The sequence below is a fragment of the Trachurus trachurus genome (assembly GCF_905171665.1).
Source record: "Trachurus trachurus genome assembly, chromosome: 20".
NCBI lineage: Eukaryota > Metazoa > Chordata > Actinopteri > Carangiformes > Carangidae > Trachurus > Trachurus trachurus.
The window spans coordinates 18,875,789-18,900,340 of record NC_139911.1 but is presented as its reverse complement, the minus strand read 5'-3'; the positions used below and the strand labels follow the sequence as shown (position 1 = coordinate 18,900,340).

At 39.5% G+C, this 24,552-nt stretch overlaps 1 protein-coding gene across 1 annotated transcript; it reads left to right on the top strand.

Annotated features, from left to right (window-relative positions):
- The first annotated feature begins 487 nt into the window (after window positions 1-487).
- phex (phosphate regulating endopeptidase homolog, X-linked) lies at window positions 488-23,606 on the top strand. The gene is made up of 22 exons (XM_083995729.1): window positions 488-915; window positions 6,221-6,277; window positions 6,411-6,572; window positions 7,419-7,502; window positions 8,456-8,682; window positions 9,413-9,481; window positions 11,971-12,087; window positions 12,306-12,389; window positions 13,345-13,487; window positions 13,611-13,704; window positions 15,065-15,193; window positions 16,081-16,182; window positions 17,192-17,269; window positions 17,618-17,721; window positions 18,214-18,272; window positions 18,664-18,718; window positions 19,077-19,144; window positions 19,671-19,801; window positions 19,905-19,970; window positions 20,190-20,294; window positions 21,276-21,352; window positions 21,433-23,606. Exons 1-22 carry the CDS (start codon window positions 792-794, stop codon window positions 21,533-21,535), a joined length of 2,238 nt encoding a protein of 745 aa, XP_083851855.1. The 5' UTR covers window positions 488-791; the 3' UTR covers window positions 21,536-23,606.
- The last annotated feature ends 946 nt before the right edge of the window (window positions 23,607-24,552 follow it).

The window sequence follows — 24,552 nt, the reverse complement described above, 5'->3', positions numbered from 1 at the left end:
ATGCTCTGTGTGGCAACAACACTGATGTGTTTCTACAGGCAGGAACGTCACCACCATCATCATCATCATCATCAGATTAATCGATTGTAATCAGTGTGTGTGTGTGTGAGAGAGAGAGATAGAGAGAGGGAGAGTGAATCTAATTTATTTCTGGTCTACTGACTGTCTGATCTGATAAATGTTTGGAGCAGAGCACCCTGCTGTTTTGAACATGAGATGACACACGCACTCTTTTTCGCACTTATGCCGCTAACAAGGTCTGGAGTCACTAATGCACCGCACACACACACACACACACACATACACACAGAGGCAGTGTTCTGGTTTTAGACAATGAGTTTAATAAATGATCTCTGTTCACCACTGGGAGGCCTGGTCCCTTGTTTCCTAGAAGGAGGGAAGGAGGGATGAGAGGAGGAGTGATGAGAGAGGGAGGGAGGGACAGTTTGAAGAGCTGTGGGGAAGTTAGAGTAGCTGCAGATAGACAGATAGCAGCAGCAGAGAAAGAGAGACACACTGGGAAAGTCATTAAAGTTTTTTTATTTTTTATTTTTTAGTAATTATACCAGGAATGTTTCTATAACCTTTTGGATTTAATTTTGTCCATAAATTAGATTTTTTTTTGTCAGATTTCTCTCCTTTTTGTTGTGTTTTTCTCAGTGCTTCCCCACCTGAGAGTGAGATTTATTATTTTTTTAAAGTGTGTAGGTGAATGTGTGTCTGTGTTTTTTGTTTTGTTTTGTCTTGGTGAGTGTGTGTGTGTGTGTGTGTGAGTGTGATATTGTGAAGTCATGGAGCTGGAGCGTTTAGGTGGTGGTGGGGTTAAACCCGAGAAGGGCAACACTCGTCTCTACAGGATAGCACTGGCCATGTGTGTGTGTCTCTGTGCCGTTCTGCTGCTCGCACTCATACTGGGTAAGTCCACACCACACACACACACACACCCACACCCACACGTACACATTTCTCTTCATCCTACATTATAATTTGGAAGAAATTCCATGGAAATGTATTGTACACAACGTACGCTGTCCTCCAGATTATAGTACTCGCTTGACTGTAAATAACACACGAGCACGCTGCTGGGAGCAAAGGTCTCTATGGAGAGCCCGCGGGTAACTTGTGTCAAACTATTTTTGGTTCATATAAGGTTTCATACACGCCCACGTGCACATACGCAGAGTCCTGGACTCTCCGTAGCGCACAGTGGAAGTCAAATTGGACAGAAAAGAGGAAAGAATGTGTTTGTTGACACTCTGTGGGTATTGTTTCCTGCAGAATATGACATTAATTAGCAGGGACAGTGTGGCAGAGTTGTGGCGGGCAGGGTGTGTGTGTATTTAATGATTTAGAACGGCCAGTGCACATCAAACAACACTGGTACTTTGAATAACGTGTATATAGATGTGACAGGGGAGAGAGAAACCAGCAACTTGCTCCAGCTAAACACAAAGTGTTGCAATACTGTGTCCTGGTGAATGTAGGCGATGCAAGTAAAGTTACAAAAGAAGCACAAGAGGAAATAAAAAGACAATGAAAACTAAGGTTAACAGCGTAAAAAGAAACAAATGTCACTTATTTGATTAAACTAAAACAATATAATTCAATACATCCTCTTTTTTCTAGAGTCGAGTTCTGTTTGTTTCCAAGTGAATGGTCTTCACACAAAAGCTCTGAAATTCTATATAACACTGTGTAAAGGGTTAATGCCAGAGTTTGTATAGATTTCATGCATGCATGTGTGATTTTTTTTTTTTTCAATCATCCATTAAAGGTTTGGCAGTGAGTCTTAAAGTAACTCTTTGAACTTTTGTAAAAGTTAAAATTTAATCCAAAACCGTAGTGGGGGTGACCTAAAGTTTCACCAGGATGATACATTAAAAGAGGTAGCTTGACATTTTGTGAGACACTCATTTATTTTTCTGAAGAGAACTGGAGGAGAATCAATACCACTCTCTCACCTATGTACAAGTAAATGTGAAGCTACAACCAGTTAGCATAAGCCTACAGCAGAAAACTGTGGGTGAACAGTCAAGCTTTGTATGGATGGAAGAAATTATACTATAAATATAACATGTTACTTATAGAGCAGTTATTACTGTAATTTCTCAAACTGTCCTCACTGTTTTGATGGTGGCAGCAGTTGAGTGGTTGTGAGGATGCTCGTGGCTGGGAGGGAGGGAGGGAGGGGTGTATAAAGTGTGTCCTGGGAGGGGTAAGTATTGTTTTTCTCTGTGACTGAGGGGAAGCTGGGATTTTTGTGGTGGTATTGAAGTGTAATTATGTTATGTGCCTATATATGCAGAACTACACACCCACTCTAATGAACCCCCTCACTAATGCTCTCCAACTATGTGAATTGACCAGACACGGGAATGCCAAGCGGTTGCTGCTCTGCTTTTTTTTTCTTTTCTTTTTTCCCTCATGTTTTCACTTATATAGTGTGTACTGTACAATGTGTTTACGCATGTTTGTGTCGGTGGTCTGTTTGGCATCTGAGTAATGAACATGAGGTTGGTATTAGCAGCGACACTGGAGGCTCAGACATCCATCTGTCTCTGAAGGAGCTCTCAAGACGGGTTCATTAAGGCCAAGCAGGTCAAGCAGGGTCAACCTATGAATGTGTGTTTTTTTTTTTTACTGTAAACAGACCCAACGTTAAGCAACCAGCAGCTCTAACTTGACAACATGACCGGTCAAACCCTCAGAGGTCAGACATTGCGGCGCAGCTCCGTAAACGCTCCACTCATCCGTTCACAATGGGGATTTGGTTTCTAAATCTGTTACCGTAGCTCACTTCACGGGGCTTTGTGCTGCCTCTAGTCTGCCCGCCCTCGCAGCCGCATCGCACAACCACGGTTTCTGCCAGGAGGTTAACAGACGCACGCTGTCATTCACCTTCTGAAAGGAAGTGAATGGAGTAAACCTGTGGTTACACTGCAAGAAGCATAAACAATGGAGGGCTTATTCTTTCTATCCGTGGCGCTCTGACTGCCCTAATTAGTAGTGAGTGTGTAATTAAAACTGGCAGTAACGGAACTCCAAAATGTGATGTTCTTAAGATTTTCATGTGACTTGAATAAAGATGATTGGCGACGGCTGGACATCTTGCAGCGGTTGTACATTATGTTGGACTTTCCTCCGTTCAGGCAGACATAAGGTTAAAAAAATGAATCCACTGACTGTTTACACTGACGGCCCTCCAGCTGTATCAACTGCACTTTGGTCTGTTTTTTGTCCTATTTTGATAGTGAGTGGATTGTGAGAATGTCACTCATTACACTTCCCTTTGATGGCCACTATCATTTTGAGCTACACGGAGCTATGATTATCAGGTTTCCCTTCCGTCAGTGCTTTGTTCAGTGATAGCTTGTGTTACAATACAAACTGAGAAAATGACTGATGTAACCGCCTGTTAAAGAGCACTGTATAGAAATGATGTTTTCTTTCAGCTGCTTGATAAAAGAAAAAGCTCACAATTAAAGCTTCATTCTCACGGATAACTTATGAAAGCTTTATCACCTCCGCTAAAGAGATTCCATTTTCACATGTGTCTGTTAATGTGTCAGCAGGATTACACATTTAAAGGCCTGAGCCAGTTTGGACCCAACAAGATGGAGGCGTTAGGGCATTGGTTGGAGACAAATCCATTACTTTGTCAGCCCAGATCAAATTTACGATAAATTTGCATTTTTTTAAAGTGATACGCTAACATTTTTTTTTCGTGTCTTGCCTCACTCCCGAGTCCATGACAAGGAGATAGACACCATCCTTTCGACTGTGCGTGCAGTAACAAGGGAGATAGAGCCCGTATCACCAAGTGCATAATTAGCCAGCTCCTACCCGAGCCGAAATCAGCAGTCAGAAGCTGATTTCATTTTAGCTCTAAACTCTGTAAATATATCACTTTATCAACATTTCAAACATTTTTAGGCGAGAAAGTAGCCGTTTAGATCAGCAGTGTGTCGATAATTTGTCTAAATACCAGCTGTTGTTGGGACGAATTTGGCGCTACCCAAGCTAGCCGTTGTGACCAATGCACTTCCGGTTACTTTCACAGAATAAAACACCCGTTGCCCTTTACATACAGAAAACCATGACGATAGAATTTGTGCTTTTACTTTGAAATAGGAAGCTAACCTACCTTCGATGTAGCCTACCTAGCTTGAACCAAAATAAACCGTCTTTGCTTGAACCCTACTTTTTGACGGATCTCGTCCCGTTACTGGCTGTTTTGTCAGGTCTGAGACGAAGATCGGTCCGTTTAGAGTTGCTGAAGAGTTTCTCTGATGACTTTAAGTGGAGGCAGGCTAACACTTCCTATGTTCCAGCGTTTGAGCTAAGCTAATTACGGGAGATACGGGCTCTCCCTCGTTACTGCACACACAGTCGAAAGGATGGTGTCTATCTGCTTGTCATGGACTCGGGAGTGAGGCAAGACATGACATTTTTTTTTGCCGTATCCCTTTAAGTATGATCTACACTGCCCATCCAAAAAAAAGTCACCACTTGGATTTAACTAAGCTAATTAGGTAAGAGCCTTCCACTGGATCATTATTGCATGGATGATTATGTTTCAGCTGGAAACAAGTTATTTAACCCTAACTGTCTGATGCAGTCTCATTTCCTAAACAAAAAAGAAAAGATGTTAATCTGTTTCAGAAGGGTCAAATTATTGGCATCAAGCAAAGAAAACAATGAGATTGCTAAAACTATACTAAAACTGAACTGTCCAACATTTTATTAAAAACTGGAAGGAGAGTGGGGAACCATCATCTTCAAGGAAGAAATGTGGTCCAATGTGACCACAGAGTCCAGAAAAATGAATGCAACTCAGGACGGAAATAAATGTTGTGACATTGCAGAAGCTTATTGAAACAATGCCACAGCAAATGTGTGCTGTAAACAAAGGCGGTCCAATGAAATATAAGTGTGTGACTTTTATTTTGGACAGGCAGTGTATGTTGTTTAAAGCAGAAGTAAGCGATCCGGTCGTTTTGGCTAATGCTGCGTTCCAGGCAGGCTTTAGAAACCATAAGTTACAGCTTCAAGTCACGACTTACGACTTTGTAGCGTTCCAGGCAACCCGTAACTCGCGTTTCTCCGTCCTGTTGCCTGTGAAAGTCACTATAACGGCCACTCGTAACTTCCGACCCGTGAACTCGTACCAGATCGAACTGGTACGACTTCACAGGTCGGAAAAACACGAGTTACGAGTTGCCTTGAACGCACCATAACTTCTTGTCAGCCGACGGAGTTAGCAGCCCCCGCCCTCGTCATGGATCTATTGGTCCTCGTCCCTACGTCACCACATTCACGCGCATCCCTTGGCTGCACACACAGCCCTTCATGCCGTTCTCTCTCCTCATTGGATAAAACTTGTAGGATACAAGAAAAGTTTTCTCCTCGGCTCAGAGCAGAGTGACTGAGAGACCCCTGTTTCGGTCCAAACACTCCATGTAAGTGATTCCCGTCGGAAGATATAACTATTTAAGACTTATATTAACACAAAAATATTGCTTACTTCTGCTTTAACAATGGCCTGCTTGGAAGTCAGTCATTTCTGAGTGCTCCTCTTTCTTTTGAACTTCTATTTTTGAACATGCATTGTCTGCAAAAAACGATCACATTGTAAAAAAAATAAAACTCAACTCAAGCTTTTTCTGAGCTTTCAGCTTCAGCAGTTTCAATTAGAAAACTGAACTGCAACTATTTTGATAATATCTTGATCAATTAAGTCATTTTTCAGAGGAGAGATGTCGAATATGAACTGGATTCATTTTCTAAAAGCTTCTCTCTTTGTCTACCACCAATTAATTCAACATTTCTTACTTTCTCTGCTGTTCATTATAGAGACAACAATAATCTATGAAGTTAATAATTGCCAGACTGATGATGATGATGATGAATATAATTGGTAGATTCATTCTTACTCTTTGTTGAGTTGCCGTCAGATCATAACAGCAGAAAACCTGACTTCCTGTTGGTGGTACAACTTTTCTGTGGTCAGCGTGTTTTGTCAGCCTACACATGAGGTTTCCTCAGTTGAGACGCTGTGTCACCAGCAGACTGTACATTTGTGGTTTGGAGCAGTACTGTATATATAGACATGCATACAACCAACATTTTTCCAACAAAATAACACATCACTCTGAGTCACAGGGTGATTTTTCAATTTCACTTGTCACCATTCATCCTTGACTCTCTTCTCCCCCCTCAGTCTCTCAAAAGTCCAGTCAGGAGGAGTTCTGTCTGACCCCTGAGTGCATCGAAGCAGGTGAGGAGTGATGGCAAACACTTTGCTCTGAGATCCCACTACTGTTTTTGTAGTTACTGGATAAGCATGAGATATTTCAGCTGTGACTGAAGTATCTTTTGTCTGTCTGTCTGTCTGTCTCTCCCTCCTGTAGCGGGGTCCATTTTGACTAAAATAGATCGGTCTGTTGATCCCTGTGAGGACTTCTACAGTTTTTCCTGTGGAGGTTGGCTCAAGGAGAACCCGATCCCTGAAGATTCCTCCTCATATGGCATCTACCCCTGGCTAAGACAGCATGTCGACATCCAACTCAAAGGTGCTTTTACCCAGGAATTTCCCCATCAATGTCCAAGCTCATCAGCCTGGATGAAGGCTGATGTACAAATGGACTCCTGTTTATTGAGGACATTTGTCAGGATATTCCAAGATGGGGTGAATGTCTAATGGGAAAAAAAAAAAGAATTTCAGCTATAACTTGTTCTGTTGTTATCATGTTGATCAATTGTGTTTTGTCTTTTATTTCACAAAGCAAGGCTATGGACTCACCCAGAAAAAACTGCAAATCAGAAGATGCCTTGACATACATAAAAAATAATTTCAGTGAACTGTTCAAATATAAAATACAAGCAGAGACCATCTTCAATAAGATTACAGCAGCTGCAACACTTTTTATGATGTTCACGTTCCGACTCATATTTGTAACCAGAGCCATCCTTGTTACTTGGACTACACACATCTTCAAGCTCGACCTGTTGTAGGGGCTACATAGTTAACAGAATTGTAAGCAGCACACATCACAAATTAACCAATATTATATAAAGTATGTTTACATCACACTCAGGCCCTGTAGGACATTTTTGCATCAGTTCAAGATTACACAATATTATCTTCAAAGGTTAGGAAAAAGCACACAAGATGATTGAAAGATGAGAAATAGTCCAATAGTCACATTATGCTGCATGGTCAACTGGAAAATACTATAAGGAAAATATACTGGAAGAAAAAATATGTATCTGCTGTATATCAAGGAGAAATGTAGTATCTTAACAAGTTATATTATTGAGACACATTAATGAGGAACCAAAACATGAATCACTGTAATCATATTAAGATCATTGTAGTAATGTGTATTAAAATGACCCAAACTGTTGTTTCTTGTCAGAGTTACTGGAAGCTCCATCAGAAACTGATGAACTGGAGGCTGTGACCAAAGCTAAGACCCTTTACCGCTCATGTACCAATGAGGGTGAGTCAAACACACACACAAGTCTACTTTTGTTACTTAAGGGGACTTTGAATCGATATATATTATTTTTCATTGACCTTAGCAGCCTACCCCCAATTCTTACTCTAAACCTGAATGAGATGGGAGTCCTCATAACATGACTACATGATCAAATAATTGACAAACTATACACACAAATCTTTGCACCGCACATGTGGGGACTGTTGTTTTCATAGCACCTTCCCTCGCCCCTAACCTGACCCTCACACTCAACCTTACCTTAGTTTAAACCATAGTCGTAAGTTAACATTCATCCTTAAACCAAGTAACCTTCAAGGAGCTAATTTAATGTAGAGAGGGCTAGCCAAAATACTCAAGCAATCTCAAAATGTCCTCACTTTCCATGTCTACAACAGGTCCTCGCAAAGACACCGTAAGTCAAGAGGCAGATAAACACACAGTGACAGATAAAAGAGGATGAGATGAGCTTTTATTGATCCTTATGACAGATCTAGGTCACTGCAGCATCACAAGCAATAAGACACGTGATGAAAAAGCAGCATTATGATCATAAAAGTAGTTAAGTAGTAGTAAAATGCATCAAAGTGCTGTAGACTTTAAAGGGATAGTTCAACATTTTGGCAAATTCGCCTATTGCCATAATCCCTATAGTCATAGGGGTAAATCCATTACCTTTAATTATCGGCTCTCGTGGACAAGTTGTGACCTGCACATTCACCACGCTATGAAATAATAATGTAACATTACGAGACAGAGTAGTTTTCGCTGAGCAGCTCACGTCTCTGCCCCGAGGATCTCAAAACAACATGCACCGGTAATTAAAAGTAATGAACTATGACTATGACTATAAGGATTATGGAAATAGGCGAATTTGCCAAAATGTTGAACTATCCCTTTAAGAACAAAATGCTAATGCTAATCTTAATCCCAGTCTACTATGTATGTTTACAAAGCCGTGTTGGAGAAGGTGGACGCCAAACCAATGCTGAAAACATTGAGAAAGCCAGAGTTCCGGTGGCCTGTCGTCGGGGATGGGCTGGGCGGAGAGTACCAGTGGTCAGCGTCTCAGTGGAACCTCCTGAAGACTGTGGCAGAGATGAGGAACCAGCACAGCAAGAGTGTCCTGATTCGCCTGTACGTCTCCCCTGACGACAAGAACTCTTCCATCTACATCATCAAGGTGAGACAAATTGCATTTCAGGAAGATGTTAATGCATGACTGCATGTTTTTCACATTTCAATTTCATATTTAACGTTTTTTTAATAGACTAGGGTCTGCAACTAATTAATATTTTTAATCATGAATTCATTTTCAAAACCATTTTCTCAATTAACCATTTCATTGTTAAGACTGTAAAATAATTAGAAAATGTTAAATATAACTTAAATGGTCAACTACTCAAAGACGTTCAATGATTAATCACTTTTCTGATTAATTTTCTCTCGGATGATTTTTGATTAATCAATTAATAATTCCTTGTCAAAAAGGGATAGTTTGGCATGTTTTTTAAATATATACTAACACCCAGTAAACTAAAACACTTGTGATTTTTACACTTCAGTTTATGTGTATGCCAAACAAACATGGTCTAATGTTAATTATTGAGCTTGGTCAGTGGAATTTGTTACTGTTTGAAAGATCCAGATTGGTTGTTTCCAGTCTTTATGCAGTGCTATTGCTAGCTAATCTTAGCATAAACAGCTATTTACTTACCACCTTAGAAAAAATGGATGGTGTGAGTTCAACAAACTTCATTCCTTTACTAAAAGTTAAGCATGCACATCCAAAATAGAATAGGTTTGTATGGATGGGAGATATTTTTCTGGTCATTATTGTTCCAGCAGGCATTGTAAAATGAACAAGCCCCAGAAGCAGCAGAGGCTAACCTGTGTTCTCTGTCTTGATGCAGCTCGACCAGGCGTCCTTGTCTCTGCCCTCCAGGGAAGACTACATCACCAACACTTCCTCTGCACAGGCAGTGAGTTTCTGCTTCATCTTTCACCACTTACCTGTCATCTAAAAACTCCTCTTCCTGCAGCAGCTATTTCCTTCCTGCTCGGGTGATAAATCGCAGCAGAAAGGAGTTTCAGCCATTTGAAATATGGAGTTGGTTAATGTTGGGTTTTTATATCACAGCAAGAGCTTCTTAGCATACTCAACATTTTCGAATGCTAGACAGTCATAAGGCAAGAAATTAATTTCAGCACAGGGAGCCGATACCGATTGCTCCACTAATAGCCACCTCATTAGGCCACAGGGGAAAAGTGCAGCATGCAGCGATGAGGTTTTCTCAACTGGAAAAGCTCACACCATCTTGCTACAGTACTGTATCAGTACACTCTCCCCACCAGTATTGATCTCTCTACAGTACAGAACATACCACAGATACAAAGCTCTACATTCATAGGAATACTTTAGGTCCATGTTAGGTAGACAAAGGGAAGCAATCCTCATTTGTGTTGAAACACTGTCACAAATGAACTTGTTTTATATTACTTATTTTTTTGCCCAATGTATTAAATAGGCCTAAGAAGATTGATATATAATAAGGAGGAGGAACCTTTTTTTTCTTCCTATTTTTAATAACATGAATTTAAGATAATAGCACTTTTCACATTGTATATTTACTTCCTATTGGATCTGTCTGAGCCACTCTCTAGGGAATACCTTTGTTATTGATTAATAAATAATTTAGAAAAAGTAATTGCCCCGCATGAACTTACTGTGATTAACCACTTTTTTTTGGAAAACTGAGTTCAATTTCACCAGCCACGCCCAGGCCTGATGAATCAAGAAATCGTTTCAATAGAATCTGTCTGAAGTGGGCTAAAAGTTCTCAAGAAGCAACACATAACATCTGAAGAACAGATGAGCAAACAAACTCCTTGACATTCATCTCTGTGGAAAGGTTTGCAAAGTCCTTGTCAAAAGCTTTGGGATTCTAGAGAACCCCGGTGAGAGCCATAATCAACAAATAGAGAAAACATGGGACAGTGTTGAACCCTCAGGAGTAGCCAGAACACCACAGTTACTCCAAAAGACCACTCATCCAGGATGAGGAACCCAGAACAACTTCTAAAGAACTGCAGGCCTCATTTACCTCAGTTAAGGTCTGTGTTCATGACTCAACAATAAGGACGAGACTGGGCAAATATAGCATCCATGGGAGAGTTCCAAGATGCAAACCACTGCTGACCAAAAACATCACAAAGACTCCTCTCACAATTGCCAAAAAACATCTCGATGATCCCCCCAGACCGCCAAAATATTCTGTGGGCTGATGAGACAAAAGTTGAATTTTTTGGAAGGTGTGTGTCCTGTAACATCTGGTGTAAAACTAACACAGTATTTCATAAAAAGACTGTCATTCCAACAGTCAAACATGGTGGTGGTAGAGCGTTGCTGCTGGACGACTTGCAGTGATTTGTGGATTGCTTTCTACCAATAAATCCTGAAGGAGAATGCCCGGCCATCAGTTTGTGACCTCAAGGTCAAGCACATTTGGGTCCTGCATCAGGACAATGATCAGAAACCCATCACCAAGTCCACTTCTGATTGGCTTAGAAAAAAAAAAGAAAGGTTTTGGAGCAGCCTGGTCAAAGTCTGGACTTAGATCCGACTGAGAATCTGTGGCATGACCTTGAAAACCCTCCAGTCTGGCTGAATTTTAACGATTCTGCAAAACAACAATACTAAACACAAAATAAAACAAAAACACAATAAACATCAGAGAGCAGAAGTAGACAGACACTTAAAAATGTGGACAAAGCATGACAGTATTAAAACAGACAGCACATAGCTATTACAATAGCAAAAGCATCACATCACACAATGACAGAGCAGTGCAGCCACAGAGGGAGGCAGACATAATAAAATGATTGCTCGTCGAGTACTTCAGGAGAAGCATCTCCAAGTATGTTTTTGGAGGTTTGTTACGGCGACCCTGAAGGAGCTCACAGCGATGAGGTTTTCCAAGTGCAGGGGGTTTTTTTTGGAATTGTGAAAAGACTCATTGCCAGTTGTCGCAATCAATTGATTGCAATTTTGCTGCAGAGGGTGGCACAACCAGTTATTATGTCTAGTGGCAATTACTTTTTTTTAATAGGGACAGGTAGGTTTGGATAGAAAATTCCCCTCAATAAAAGCAATTTTAATATGTGAAAAAATAAGAAATGAGGAAGGGGGTAAATACTTTTTCACAGCACTGTATGCACTGTGTACATGTGGTATTATGCCTTTTCAATTATGTATCTATTGTTTAAAAAAAATATATTTATAATGAACATAATACTATTAAATTACACATAGTAACCCAGAAATATCTGAATGTATATGGAAGCTCTTGATGTCTGATGTTGGGTTGTGGTAGTGACAGTCGCTCAGAGCAATGAAAGAATAAATGACATTTGTCTTTTTGCCTTTGTCTGCCCCTCCACCCCTCCACCCCCTCTCTCTATCTCTCCTCAGTACCGTGCGGCCTTGCTGAGCCTGATGGTGGACACAGCCGTCATGCTGGGCGCTCCAGAGAAAGCGGCTCAGACCCAGATGGAAAAGGCCCTCGCCTTCGAGACCAAACTGGCTCATGTAAAGACGTCACGTTAGATAAATATAATCTGACTTAATGTATGGAGATGATCTGATAGGCCTCTGTGACTCTGGAGCTAATTAAAACCCCAGCGTTATTAACCATGAGATATATGAAATTGATTCATCAGCCGTCACCGGCAGTGTAAAGGGAGATTATTTTCTGCATAAATTTTGGATTAGTCATGTCAGTTTAACATTGCTCTTCATGTCTGCAGATCCTGATTCCCTACGAAAACCGCACCAGTGAAAACATGTACAACAGATACACACTCTCTCGCCTGCAGCGCTCCATACCACAGGTACAGACACACAAACAATAACAAAGTTGTGTAGTTTGAAAGTTTTCATTTTCAACCAAAGTGGTGGTGCAATTTTAAGGCAAGGCAATTTTATTTGTATAGCCCGTTTTTACAAACAGTTTGTCTCAAAGGGCTTTACATAGCATCGTAGCAACATCCTCTGTCCTTAGACCCTCACATCGACTGAGGAAAAACTCAGTGGAAACCCTTTTAACAGGCTAAAACAGTAAATTCATTCCAAAATGAGGTATCAACATTTCATAGAAGTGGATCCGTTATTGATTGGCAACTTAGAATTAAGGTTATTATAGTTTTAAAATTATCATTAGTTTTATTTTTATTATTTTTTTCTTTTTTATTTCAGTTTAGTTTTAGTAAAAAAGTGATTAAGCAGTTTTAGTTTAGTTTTATTTTTGAGGAATTGACTAGTTTTTATTTAGTCTTGTTTAGTTTTTCAGGTATTACTGTAGGAGAAAGCCTCTGTGAGACCTCTGAAGATAGACTTCCAAATTTGTGGGATTTTTCCTTTTAGTTGCATCCCATACATTTTTTCACTGCTAGTTTTAGTTTTAGTCTTAGTTTTAGTTAACTACAATAACCCTGCATACAATCAAATTATATTAGATGATAGACATCATTAGACTGACAAGATTCAAATGACATAATACATAGATAATGAAAATACAAAAGATGTGGTTTCTTTTGGCTTAAAGGAGTTTGCTTTTGCTACATAGCCAATGTTAGCATTGAAAGCTGTTTACTGACCAGTGTCCACATCAATCTTCACCAGGAGCTGTCCTCATTCAGCAGTGGAAAGAAAGCCAAATGTCAAGACACAACCACTACCTCCTGCTCAGCAAAATTACTACTGTATTCATTTACTCTTTTTTCATTGCTTGATGTTGTGTGAGAAGTCGTTAACCTCCACATGTCTCCTTGTGCCTGTGCGCTGTAGTTCGACTGGCATGGTTTTGTGAAAGCTGTGGTGGAGACGAAAAGCGACCCGGCTAGGGCCATCCCCTCCTCTGAGCCCGTCATCGTCCGAGCGCCGCAGTACTTCAAGGAACTCTTCAAGCTTATTAACAGCACAGATCCCAAGTATGACCCCACACACACACATGCAGCTAAACACACTCTAGACTTGGACATTCTGTCTCTCATCATAGTCTATTATAGCACATAATAACATTACATGTGGGGTTGAATTAACTTTCTCCTCAGGACTGTAGCAAACTACGTCCAGTGGAGGACGGTCTTCTCCAGGATCACCACTCTGAGTCGTCGTTTCCTCTACAGATACCTCGACTACGCTCGGGTAGGTACACAAAACATGTCACCAACATGAGTCTGGGTCCACAGTTATTCATTTGTAATTCTTTACAGAAACTGTAGCGAGAAATTCTCCTTCATGGGTTGAGACGTAAAATAATCCTCAAAAGAAAACAGTAAATTATGTAGAAATGCACTGTAAAGAAACAAATAAGAGGATAGTTGATATTTTGCAGATACAGAGTTTGTAGCTGTTTTGGATATTAAACATTTTAATACCATGAAGCTTTACTATGAACAGAAAAATAACTGGCTGTTGAGATGGAGATAATTACATCTCTTGCCCTCTTGATGCATGATTGACCTTCAATTAATCCTGATGTCAAGGTTTATTTACCCAACTATAAATCTGAGCTCATAACTTTCTATTACTGTTCCCTGAACCTCTCTCAACCCGAATCTTTAATGTTACACTGAAGCTGTGTATGTTTGACTCAGTGTATTTAGGCTCTTTATATTTAAATGTAATGACACTAAGGCCAACAAATAGATAAACCAACAAGGAATTTCTTATTTAATTAATCTCAGTTTTATTGTTTCTGCTACAAATGTCCTTTAAGAAAATATTATACTGGACCTTCCTCCTTCTGCTGTTTCGGAAAGGGAAAATGTACAAGTTTTGATTAACCAAACTTCTTTATAATGTTTGAACCAAACCAAACTTGTTATATATCTTGTAACGGTTTCAACATCACTTGCATTTGTTTTTCATGCTGTAAACGGCTGTGTACGCGGCACCATGAATAACTAATTAAATCACTGTTAGAAAAAGACCATTCGAAGTGTACAAAAGATCATTCAGTTTAGTCAAAAAATCAAACCAGGTCAAGGAGACACGAGTTAAAGCCTGAGATTCAACAGGTTTGTAGATGAGGTTTAAAATACTGAGTGGGAGCTCATTCATCAGTGAACTCGAAGATTCATCCTATTTCCTGTGCATATATTGTCACTTTTCCTCGTTGACAGATTACTCAGTCAAAACCTGTTATGATGTGCAGTCATTAATACAGAAGAGAGACACAGTCTGAGCATCTTAAACAGAGATTTCAAAATTAAACTTTCTTTTTAATTAGGAAAACCTTTTTTTTCTTTTTCTTTTTTATCAATCCCTGATTTTAGGTCCAAAAAATCACTTCACGATTATTAAAGGGCAGGGTATCTGATTTTTAAAACAGTGTACAGTGCTCCAAATGAATTTCATGCATCCCATACATACAAATAATGACCTACAGTAATTGTTTAAAGCCATTCTTTTTAATTAAATTCAAATATAAGCATGAGTTAAGAAAGTGTGCTTGAACAATCAAAGTTAAAAACGCACTTTGCATGTCTTGCTCCCCCTGCAGGTCACCACGGGAACCACGTCTCTAACCCCGCGCTGGGACAAGTGTGTGAACTACGTGGAGAACTCGCTTGTTTATGCCGCCGGGCGCCTCTTTGTCAACACACACTTCCAGGAGGACAAGAAACACATGGTGTGTGTGTATGTTGTGTGTGTGTGTGTCTGTTCCCGACATGACATCACATCTTAAATCATTGGGACAAGTGTTTAATGTGAGTGTAAGTTTGGTCAGTAGCCTACTGGGTGTGTGTGTGTTTATGTAGCAGTGACACTGAGCACACACACATGTCTGTACTTGTTGGGATGAACTTCACTAACAATATGGATTCATCAGCCACTTAGTCTTAAAGTTCAGTAAATGTCAATGTGCAAAGGGAAAACCATATCAAAAACCAAACATTCCCCATAGCTAAATATTTTTACATACAGTAATTAAACATTTTGGCAATTTGGTCCATTGCCATAATTCCTATATAGTTTTAGGAGTAGATTCATTACCTTTAATTGTCGGTGCAAGCTATTTTTAGAACGGCGGAGCAGAGCCGTGAGCTGCTCAGAGCTACGCTACGTAGGCTAATGGGATTTCTTGGTTTCCCTCATCAAACTCATCAAATGCACAATCCAACAACTCCAAGTGGACAAGTTGTGACCTGCACATTCACCACGCAGCTCGTGGCTCTGCTCTGCTGATCTAAAAATAGCTTGCACCGACAATTAAAGGTGACGAACCTACTGCTATCACTATAGGGATTATGGCAATGGGCCAATTTGCCAAAATGTTGAACTGTCCCTTTAACCATCACAGCTAAATGCTGAAGAGCAACCCTGAACCCAACCCTCACCTATGTACAAGCACACACCTGTATGTGTGTGTGCTTGAGTGTCACTTTGTACAGTATGTGTGTGTTTTCTGGAAGTCATCACAGTTTAGGTCTCCCTCTCTCACCTCATGCATTTCTTGGTGTGTGACTGTGTGTGTGTGTGTGTGTGTGTATGTGTGTGTGTGTGTGTGTGTGTCAGATGGAGGAGCTGATCGAGGGCATCCGCTGGGCGTTCATCGACATGCTGGAGAAAGAGAACGACTGGATGGACCAACCAACAAAGAAGAGAGCCGTAGATAAGGCAAGAGAACAGTGACAGTCGTCAGCATGCTGCGTCATCTCAGCTCTAACGTGTCATCTGCATTGAGTATTTTTACCACATGGGGGCAGCTCTGTTGTGGCATTTATACACACTACTGTACAATATATATACTGTTCAAGAAAAGAAAGACATTAGTAAGTGAGATTACAGTTACACATACCTCTGTATTGTTTTTTAATTTGCAGTTCTAGGCAGTCTGGCGACGCTGTGTTGAGATATTTTATGAAGAAAATCAATCTAAAAACATCAAAGAAACAAAATCAATGCTAAAAGGCTGCACAGACGTCATAATAATTCTCTGTGGGTTTGTTATTACAAGTGACTCATTGGATTGTGACTTTTGCAGCTTTAAACCAGAAGGCGTTTGTAGATTCTGCTCTATCATCTCTATCATGTGTCCTCACCAGAGCTGCAATGATCAGTATATCAACAAAGATTTGAATTGTTTAATTGTTGAAGAAAAAAATGTCAAAAAAGTTTGTGTTTCTAGCCTCTCATGTGTTTTGCAAATTGAATATGTTTGGCTTTGTTGACAGATATTTCTCAGCCTTATAGTGAGTGAAAATATGTATCACATCTCTTCTGATAGTAGCCTACTGTGTCGTCCTTGAGCACAGCGGGCTGGAATCTTCTTTTTGTTTTAAGAGTACGTTTCTCCTTGAACCAAACTACTCATCATGCAGCAACTGTTACAATGACAAAGCAAATCCACCTCCAGTTCTTTTTTTAATGTTAAACTTGCACAGCTCAACAAGGACCAATAAAACTCAGTCGAAGACATTTAGTCTTTTATTGTCTGGACTGGCTTAAGTTCCATACGGTAATAAAAAATCCAGTTTAAGGACGCTGGAACATTTTTTTTAAGACACAGTGGCTAAATAGAATTCTGTCTTTGCCTTCACTGTCAATGGATGCCTGATGAATCTGTTCATGTAAAAGTCTGTTTAAAATGTCCTTAAAGTTGACTCTGCTGTTGATCTCTCTCAAGGCTCATGCAGTCCTGGCCAAGGTTGGCTACCCAGAGTTCATCCTGAATGACACCTACCTCAATGACGATCTGCATGAGGTTTGTTTGGAACTCATTTAAACCAGTTATTTAGTATAGGAGATGGGTCATAAGTTTATAATGGCTCAGGGAGAAAATCATTATAGAATTAAAAAGTAAAGAATTATTGTATTCTCTTGATTTTCTCCTTACAGAGCTCTCGTCTATTCATCCAGCTATGTGTCTTACAGTGATTCAGTTTAACTGTGGACAGTAATTTTTGATAAGAAAATTATTTAGTTGTAAATGTTAAGATTGGTAAAAAAAAATCTTAACATTTACAAAAAATTCTTATCATGTTTGTACACTTTTGAGCAAGTTTTAAAATTGCAGGATTTCACAGTTTGTTGTTGTGTTTGTATGTTCTAGCTAAGGTTTGATGAGACGGACTACTACGGTAACGTGATGCAGACTCTGAAGTTTATCGCTCAAATTGACATCGCCTGGCTGCGAAAGAGCGTGCCGCGTACAGAGTGAGTAACCAGGACTCATCTGTAGGTGGGTTTCCATCCCGCTGCTGTTGTGCACAGTTTCCAATTAGCCTATAAAATAAAATAAAAAAAACACAGTGGAAACGTCTGTAAATTAAAAAACAAAAAAATTGTAGCCCAGACATGGCTAATAAATCAGGATGGACAGGAATCATGTGGGTGTAAAGTTTCTCATGAAACACCCAGAAACACCACATTTTCATTATTTATTGTTCTGATTTTCTATTTTTTAAAAGGCGTCATTCTACTGCGCCCTCTTCCTCCACAGTGTAATGAGGAAAATTAGCGCCATCAGCTGTTTATTGCTTAATGTACCAATTCCAAATAGTCCCGACAGCAGCGGATGGAAACACACATTTATTAGATTTATTCTTAAAAGTTGTTTAGAATGTGGATGGAAAATCAACTTTTCTTTTCTCATCCTCATTAACATGCCATAATGTGTGTGTGTGTGTGTTTGTGTGTGTGTTTCAGGTGGTTTACAAATCCAACAACTGTCAACGCCTTCTACAGTTCCTCCACCAATCAAATCAGTAAGACAGAGTATGATTGATTGCTGAGACGCCGACACTTGACATCACTTTAATGTAATTATTCTGGAGCTCTGTCCAGACAGATGACATATTTCTGGATCATTGTTCGCCTAAAGTGGCAAAGTATGTCAGTCACTGAAATAATTGGGAAGTTGCTTCCAGAACAAAACAGACAGAATGAGCTGACACTCTTTATGGAACAAGCAACGTCCATCTGTTTTATTGTAGTTGCCTCCTCTCCTGAAATCACACTTTTTAATTAACAAATTACAGGATGAAATGGAACAAATATAGCTGTTGAAAATGACCCAACCCTCTCCAGTGAGTGAATCCTGTCTGGACAGAGCTGCAGTCACACAAACAAAAAAACGGCTTTCATCCTCTCCTTTAGGATTTCCTGCTGGAGAGCTTCAGAAACCATTCTTCTGGGGAAAAGAGTACCCAAGGTGAGATTAAAGGAAATGTGACATGCTCGGTCACCAGAGCAAAGAGACGTCACCTCGTGCTTTACTCAGGAGCAGCATGACATGGACCTCCTAATAGAAAGTCACACAGAAGAACTGCAGTGGTCAGACCTGTGGACAAACAGCATTATTATAGACTCACTCTCCACAGGTCCTGAAATTACAGGTTTTTATATTATAAGCTGTGCTTTATATGTAAGGAATGTATTAAATTCATTACTAAGTGTTCTCATATTAATCCTATATCAATATCACTTAATTATGAAGATGGATGTCATCCAAATACTTAAAGTATTCACAATATTTCTCAGGTAATTTTTACAACTGTGTCTGTTTCCAGATCTTTAAGTTACGGCGCCATTGGGGTGATAGTGGGACATGAGTTGACGCACGGCTTTGACAACAATGGTAAATACTGTCAATAATGACCTCAGAAAATATCCAAAGTAATAATATTTGTGGTATCACACTGTATATAAAGTAGTTTTTTTATAGTGGGCTCATAAACTGTAATTAATACATTAATTAACTATTTACTAGCCTCACTAGTCTTTTTATCAAGCTCTCCTTTCATAAGTGAGACTCCTTCAATAGAGTCTGTAAAGGACATCTGGACAAAAGTCTGTCAAAGAGCTTATTCCAGTTAAAAACTGCAGATTTATGTATTATTATTCAATTATTGAATAATGATACTAACAATTACAATTACAATTGACTAAAACTCTGAGAATCTCAATACCCAATCATTTTACAAGAAAAAACACCAAATCTTTTCTTTTGAGAGGGTAACATCTGTAAATAATTGGCTTCTTTTCCTCAGTTTTTGCTTGAAATATGATTGAATCAATCATCAAAATCAAGCAACTAGTCGATGAATCGAATAATCGTTCGTTCGTTCGTTCAATCGTTGTGTTGTTTTGTTGTTTCTGAACAGGTCGCAAGTACGACAAAAATGGGAACCTTGACCAGTGGTGGAGCAACTCATCTGTCACAGCTTTCAATGAGAAGACCCAGTGTATGATAGATCAGTATAATGGCTACCACTGGGATGAGGCAGGCCTGAATGTAAGAGACAAGGGCTTGAATCAACAACTGCAACATCAAAATGAAATTAAAATAACACATTTTTGTTAATAGACTTTGTGTTTTGTGGATCTTTGTTCTTTAGGTTCGAGGTAAAAGGACATTGGCAGAGAACATAGCAGACAATGGAGGAATAAGAGAAGCCTTCAGGGTATGGTCTGAAATTTCTTACTCCATTCTGTCACTCTTCTCATCTGTCTATACCTCATCTTCACGTGACCAACCAATGGGATTGACTTTCACCAGTTTTCTCCTGTGCATTCATTTTTTTAGTTATAGCTGTATTTCACAACTAAAAATGTCATCTGTGGGAATGAATAATGTCCAGGTGAGAAAACCCTCTCTGTTTTTTTTCTCTGCTTCTGCGTAGGCTTACAGACGGTGGGTAGATAGGAGCAGAGGTGGTGCAGAGGAGCCTCTGCTGCCTGGAGTCGGACTAAACAACAACCAACTGTTCTTCCTGAGCTACGCACATGTAAGAACACACTGTGTTGACTGTGCTGTCTGAACACTGTGGTCCATTTTTACCTGAGCAGGTTAATATTTCCCTCATTAAACAAAAATGCCACTGAGGTGTCACTATTGAACTGCTAAAGTTCAAAGGGGTTTGGAAGTTTTGCTGTAACTTCATTAGCATTAGCAACTGTTCACTTAGCAGTCTAGAAGAAATGCAAATTCAACTCCAAGCTTTGTTCCTTCACTCAACAAATACTGGGTAGAAAGGTTAACTGTTGCCTTTACCACATATTTTCTTCTTCCGAAGTTAGCATACTAACCAGCTAGCCCTGACTTGCCTCGTCGTTTTCCGATAGCGAGTCGCTATAGCCTCCAAACTGCCCTGTGCTGCTTCGAGGAATTATTACAACCTCTTGTCTTGAAAACAAAGCAAAAAATCACCGCCACCTGCTGCTGGGAAGTTAGCATGCTAACCAGCTAGCCCTGACTTGCTTTGTCATTTTCCGATAGCGAGTCACTATAGCCTCGAAACTGCCCTGTGCTGCTTCGAGGAATTATTACAACCTCTTGTCTTGAAAACAAAGCAAAAATCACCACCACCTGCTGCTGGGAAGAAACCACATTAGGCAGCAGAGAATTTATACTGTAGGTCCTTTAAGTTAAAATGTATAAATAATCCAGTGTTGGTTCAGGGTACAGAATGGAGTACGGCCAAAGTAAGCTAGCTACTGTAATGCTCCATCTGTGTCTTGAACTGTTAATGAGGGGAAGTCTGAAAATGAGTTCAAACTGATAATTTGAGCAGTGCCGCAGCACAGTTTTTCTTTATTAGGCAGTTTATATAACAGACTGCGGCTCCCTCTGCTAATTATGTTAGTTTTCTATCCCTGTCCCACTGAGGATCCCTCACTGAAGATCATATTCTCATATTTATGGTTCATCTGAAAGACGTCCTGTTATCTTCAGCCCAGCCTGCTTCATATGTGTGTGTACTCTGCAGGTGAGATGTAACTCATATAGACCAGAAGCAGCCAGGGACCAGATCCAGAGTGGAGCCCATAGTCCACCAAAATACAGGTGAGTAGGCTACGCACTCAGACACACATACACACAACATACACACGCAGAGTTACAACTTGACCTTTACTGCCCTGCAGAGTTGTCGGGGCAATGAGTAACTACGAAGAGTTTCGGAAAGTGTTCAGCTGTCCCGATTCGTCGCTTATGAACCGAGGAGCACAGTCCTGTCGGGTGTGGTGACCTTTGACCTCAGCCTGCCCGTGAACATGGCCAGAGCTGTCAGCAGGACGCCTGATGACCAGGCTGGTAATGTTGGAGCCGACATAGTTTACATTATGTGGGAGCAAAACATGAGTTCTCAGAGGAAATATGAACCCTGACTCATAGACATGTAAGGTCATTTTTAATTGGATACTGTACAGTATATTATTACTACAATATACAATGTAATGTTTTTTTAACAGATACATTTTCTGCATTATGTTGCAGTTAGTGCATAAATTATAACTTAAACCATTCATCAAGGACCATAGTTTATTAATTATATAGATAAATACCGGTATACATAAATTATAATGTATTTTACAAAAATAGATATAAAGTGTAAGGGTGACTAGATAAAGCTGGAGCCTTTTTTTATGGAAATAGATAATTTATACATGAAAGGTACTATGTCTAGAGCTGTACTGGTAAATATGCTGTGTTTAAGAATTAACAGTAACTGCGGGGAGCAGAAATATATCAGGTCAACATCCGCATATTCATTAGCAGTCTCGCTGATGAATTTCCAGCATCCCAGACCAAAGATTAATTCATGTTTGAGCATAAAGATGAGTTAAACAGCAGAAAATAATTCAAAGAAATCAAGTGATGGAGTTTTTGAAACCTCATTTTTTGTTTTTCTTGAAATAATCGCGAAAGACTATTGTAATTTTGTATTTACAAAAACAGTTCAACACATAAAATGACATAAATATTTTTAAGACTCGCTGGGTTGGGGTACGTTTTGTATTTTCTGTTGGCGTGGTCTCGGCCTCGTCTTGATTTCCGTTCCACTTTGTTTCAATCGTATTCTTGTGTCAGCCATTTATATTCATTCTGCTGCTGTTCAGCCCCCGGGGCAAATGAACTCTCAGAATTACAAGCACTCAAACTACATGATGCACTCTCTCCATTTGTCTTTCTGTCTCTGCTACTTAACTGCTCTGCAGAGGTGCACACGTACACATCAGCTTCTTGTAGTATGATGTTGCTGTGGAATATTTGGGGTATTTTACAAACCAGAATTAACAAGGCAGTCAGAAAACGGTTCATCCTCTGAAATGTTGCTTAGTACTAAGATCTATTATTCAGATTTTGTTTCCCTGAATTGGCAAACCTTTTGAAATCATGTTCTGAATCACATACTATTTTGTCTCATTTTGTCTTGGACAAGGATTAAAATGATTACACCTAATCTAAATCTTGATTCTATTTTGGTGTTAACCAATGAAGACAGACAACACCTAAATGAAATAGGTTGCACCAGACAAAGTAGTTCATATGTCACTATTTACACCCAGTAACTGCCAGGTGTAGCCGTTTTCATGGCTTACAGAAATAACTAGCTCACCTGGCAATGTAAAATGTAAAAAGAGAAAACATGATTGACACGCCTAAGCAGAAACTAGACCCCACGGCTCTTAACTGTAAAGATTTTAAATTACATTTCAAAGAAATAACCTTATATACCTCAAATGACAAAACATACTGCAAGTATCAAATAACATCTCTTTGCTTATGTAGAAAATATTATCGCAGTTTCCCACTTATTTGTGTTGAATTATATGCAATTGACAAATTAACTATTGTTTTCATATATTTTCGTCATCAATCTGTTTCTACAAATAAACCTTTGGTCTGAAAATCCTAAACTAAAAAGTCTAAATAATCAATAAAAGTGAGAGTGAAGTGGCAGTTGTGGAAAATCCCCCCCCAAAAAATGCATTAATGATTAGTTAAAACAAGATTAGTGATTGGTCTGCCAACTGATGAAATCTGAAATCACCATAATGACTCAATACTGTAATTTGACTGTGCAGTAAAAATCAATTGAAACCATTAGCTACATTTAGTAAATTTTGGATTCTTTATTTTCATTTTTTGACCTGGAAGTGTTTTTTTGTTTTGTTTTGTTTAGTTTTTTACATAAAGGGATTAAATATAACTGCCATTGTTCTGATTTGTATTTGTGTAGGTATGTTGTGATCATGGGTCACTGTGTTTCTGTGTGTTAGGTTTGCTTTTCTCTGTCTCGTAATAAAACATTGCGACATTACGCCTTGTAACTTGGCTGTGATTGATAGGGCGAGGTGAAAAATGTGTGTGTGTGAGCGAAGTGAGATGGATGACAGGCAGTGGATGGAGGGTGCTGATGGATGGAAGAGGACAAAGGGCATAAAGAGAGACTGGGATTCTTCATCTGAAAGCATGTCCATTCATTGATTGTCCTCCAGACACACAAACACACACACGCACACACTCATCATTTTTCATTCATTTTTGTCAGCAGTTCCCATGGCAACTTCTTCTGTGTTGATCCAGTTGACTCTTGAACCTGACACTGTGTGTCTTTCAGTTTGTCTCCCAGTGCCAGGCAGGGGGTAACATTAATGACTTGTATCTGTGGCAACACCAGCGGCACTCTCATCAATAGACACCAATTAGTCAAACAGTCCAGTGCCTCAGTCTATTATGGTGATGTGTGTGTACTATGTGCGTGTTGTGGGGGTGAGGTGGTGTGGGGAAGGGGTGGAGGGGGTGGGGGGTGTTAACAGCCAAAGAGAGGGAGTATGTGCGATGGATAATAACGAGCAGAGGTCTTCTTTTACAAGATGTGTAAGTAACATCATGCATCAGGCAGCTGGCAGCCATTCTTATGCTCCCATTTACAGTATGATCAATGGAGCGCTGACGGACATGAGGAGATCAAACAACTGTCGGTCACACTGTCACTTTGATACAGCTTCCTCCTGCACCTTCTAAATGTTCACACACAACATTCATTTTTCAGTTTAAATGATGCAATTTCATGGTGAGTTCACTCACATTCAAAGCACAATCTGTTTTTTATTGTGTCGATTTTGTTTTGTTTTGTTTTTTTCTTTCTTTTTTTTCATTTTTATTTTTATCAACAAGCAATCTGAGCATGAATAAATTTAGATTTTACTGTAAAGTAAAAACAGTAAAAAACTAAACTATAAAAAAAAACTTGAAAA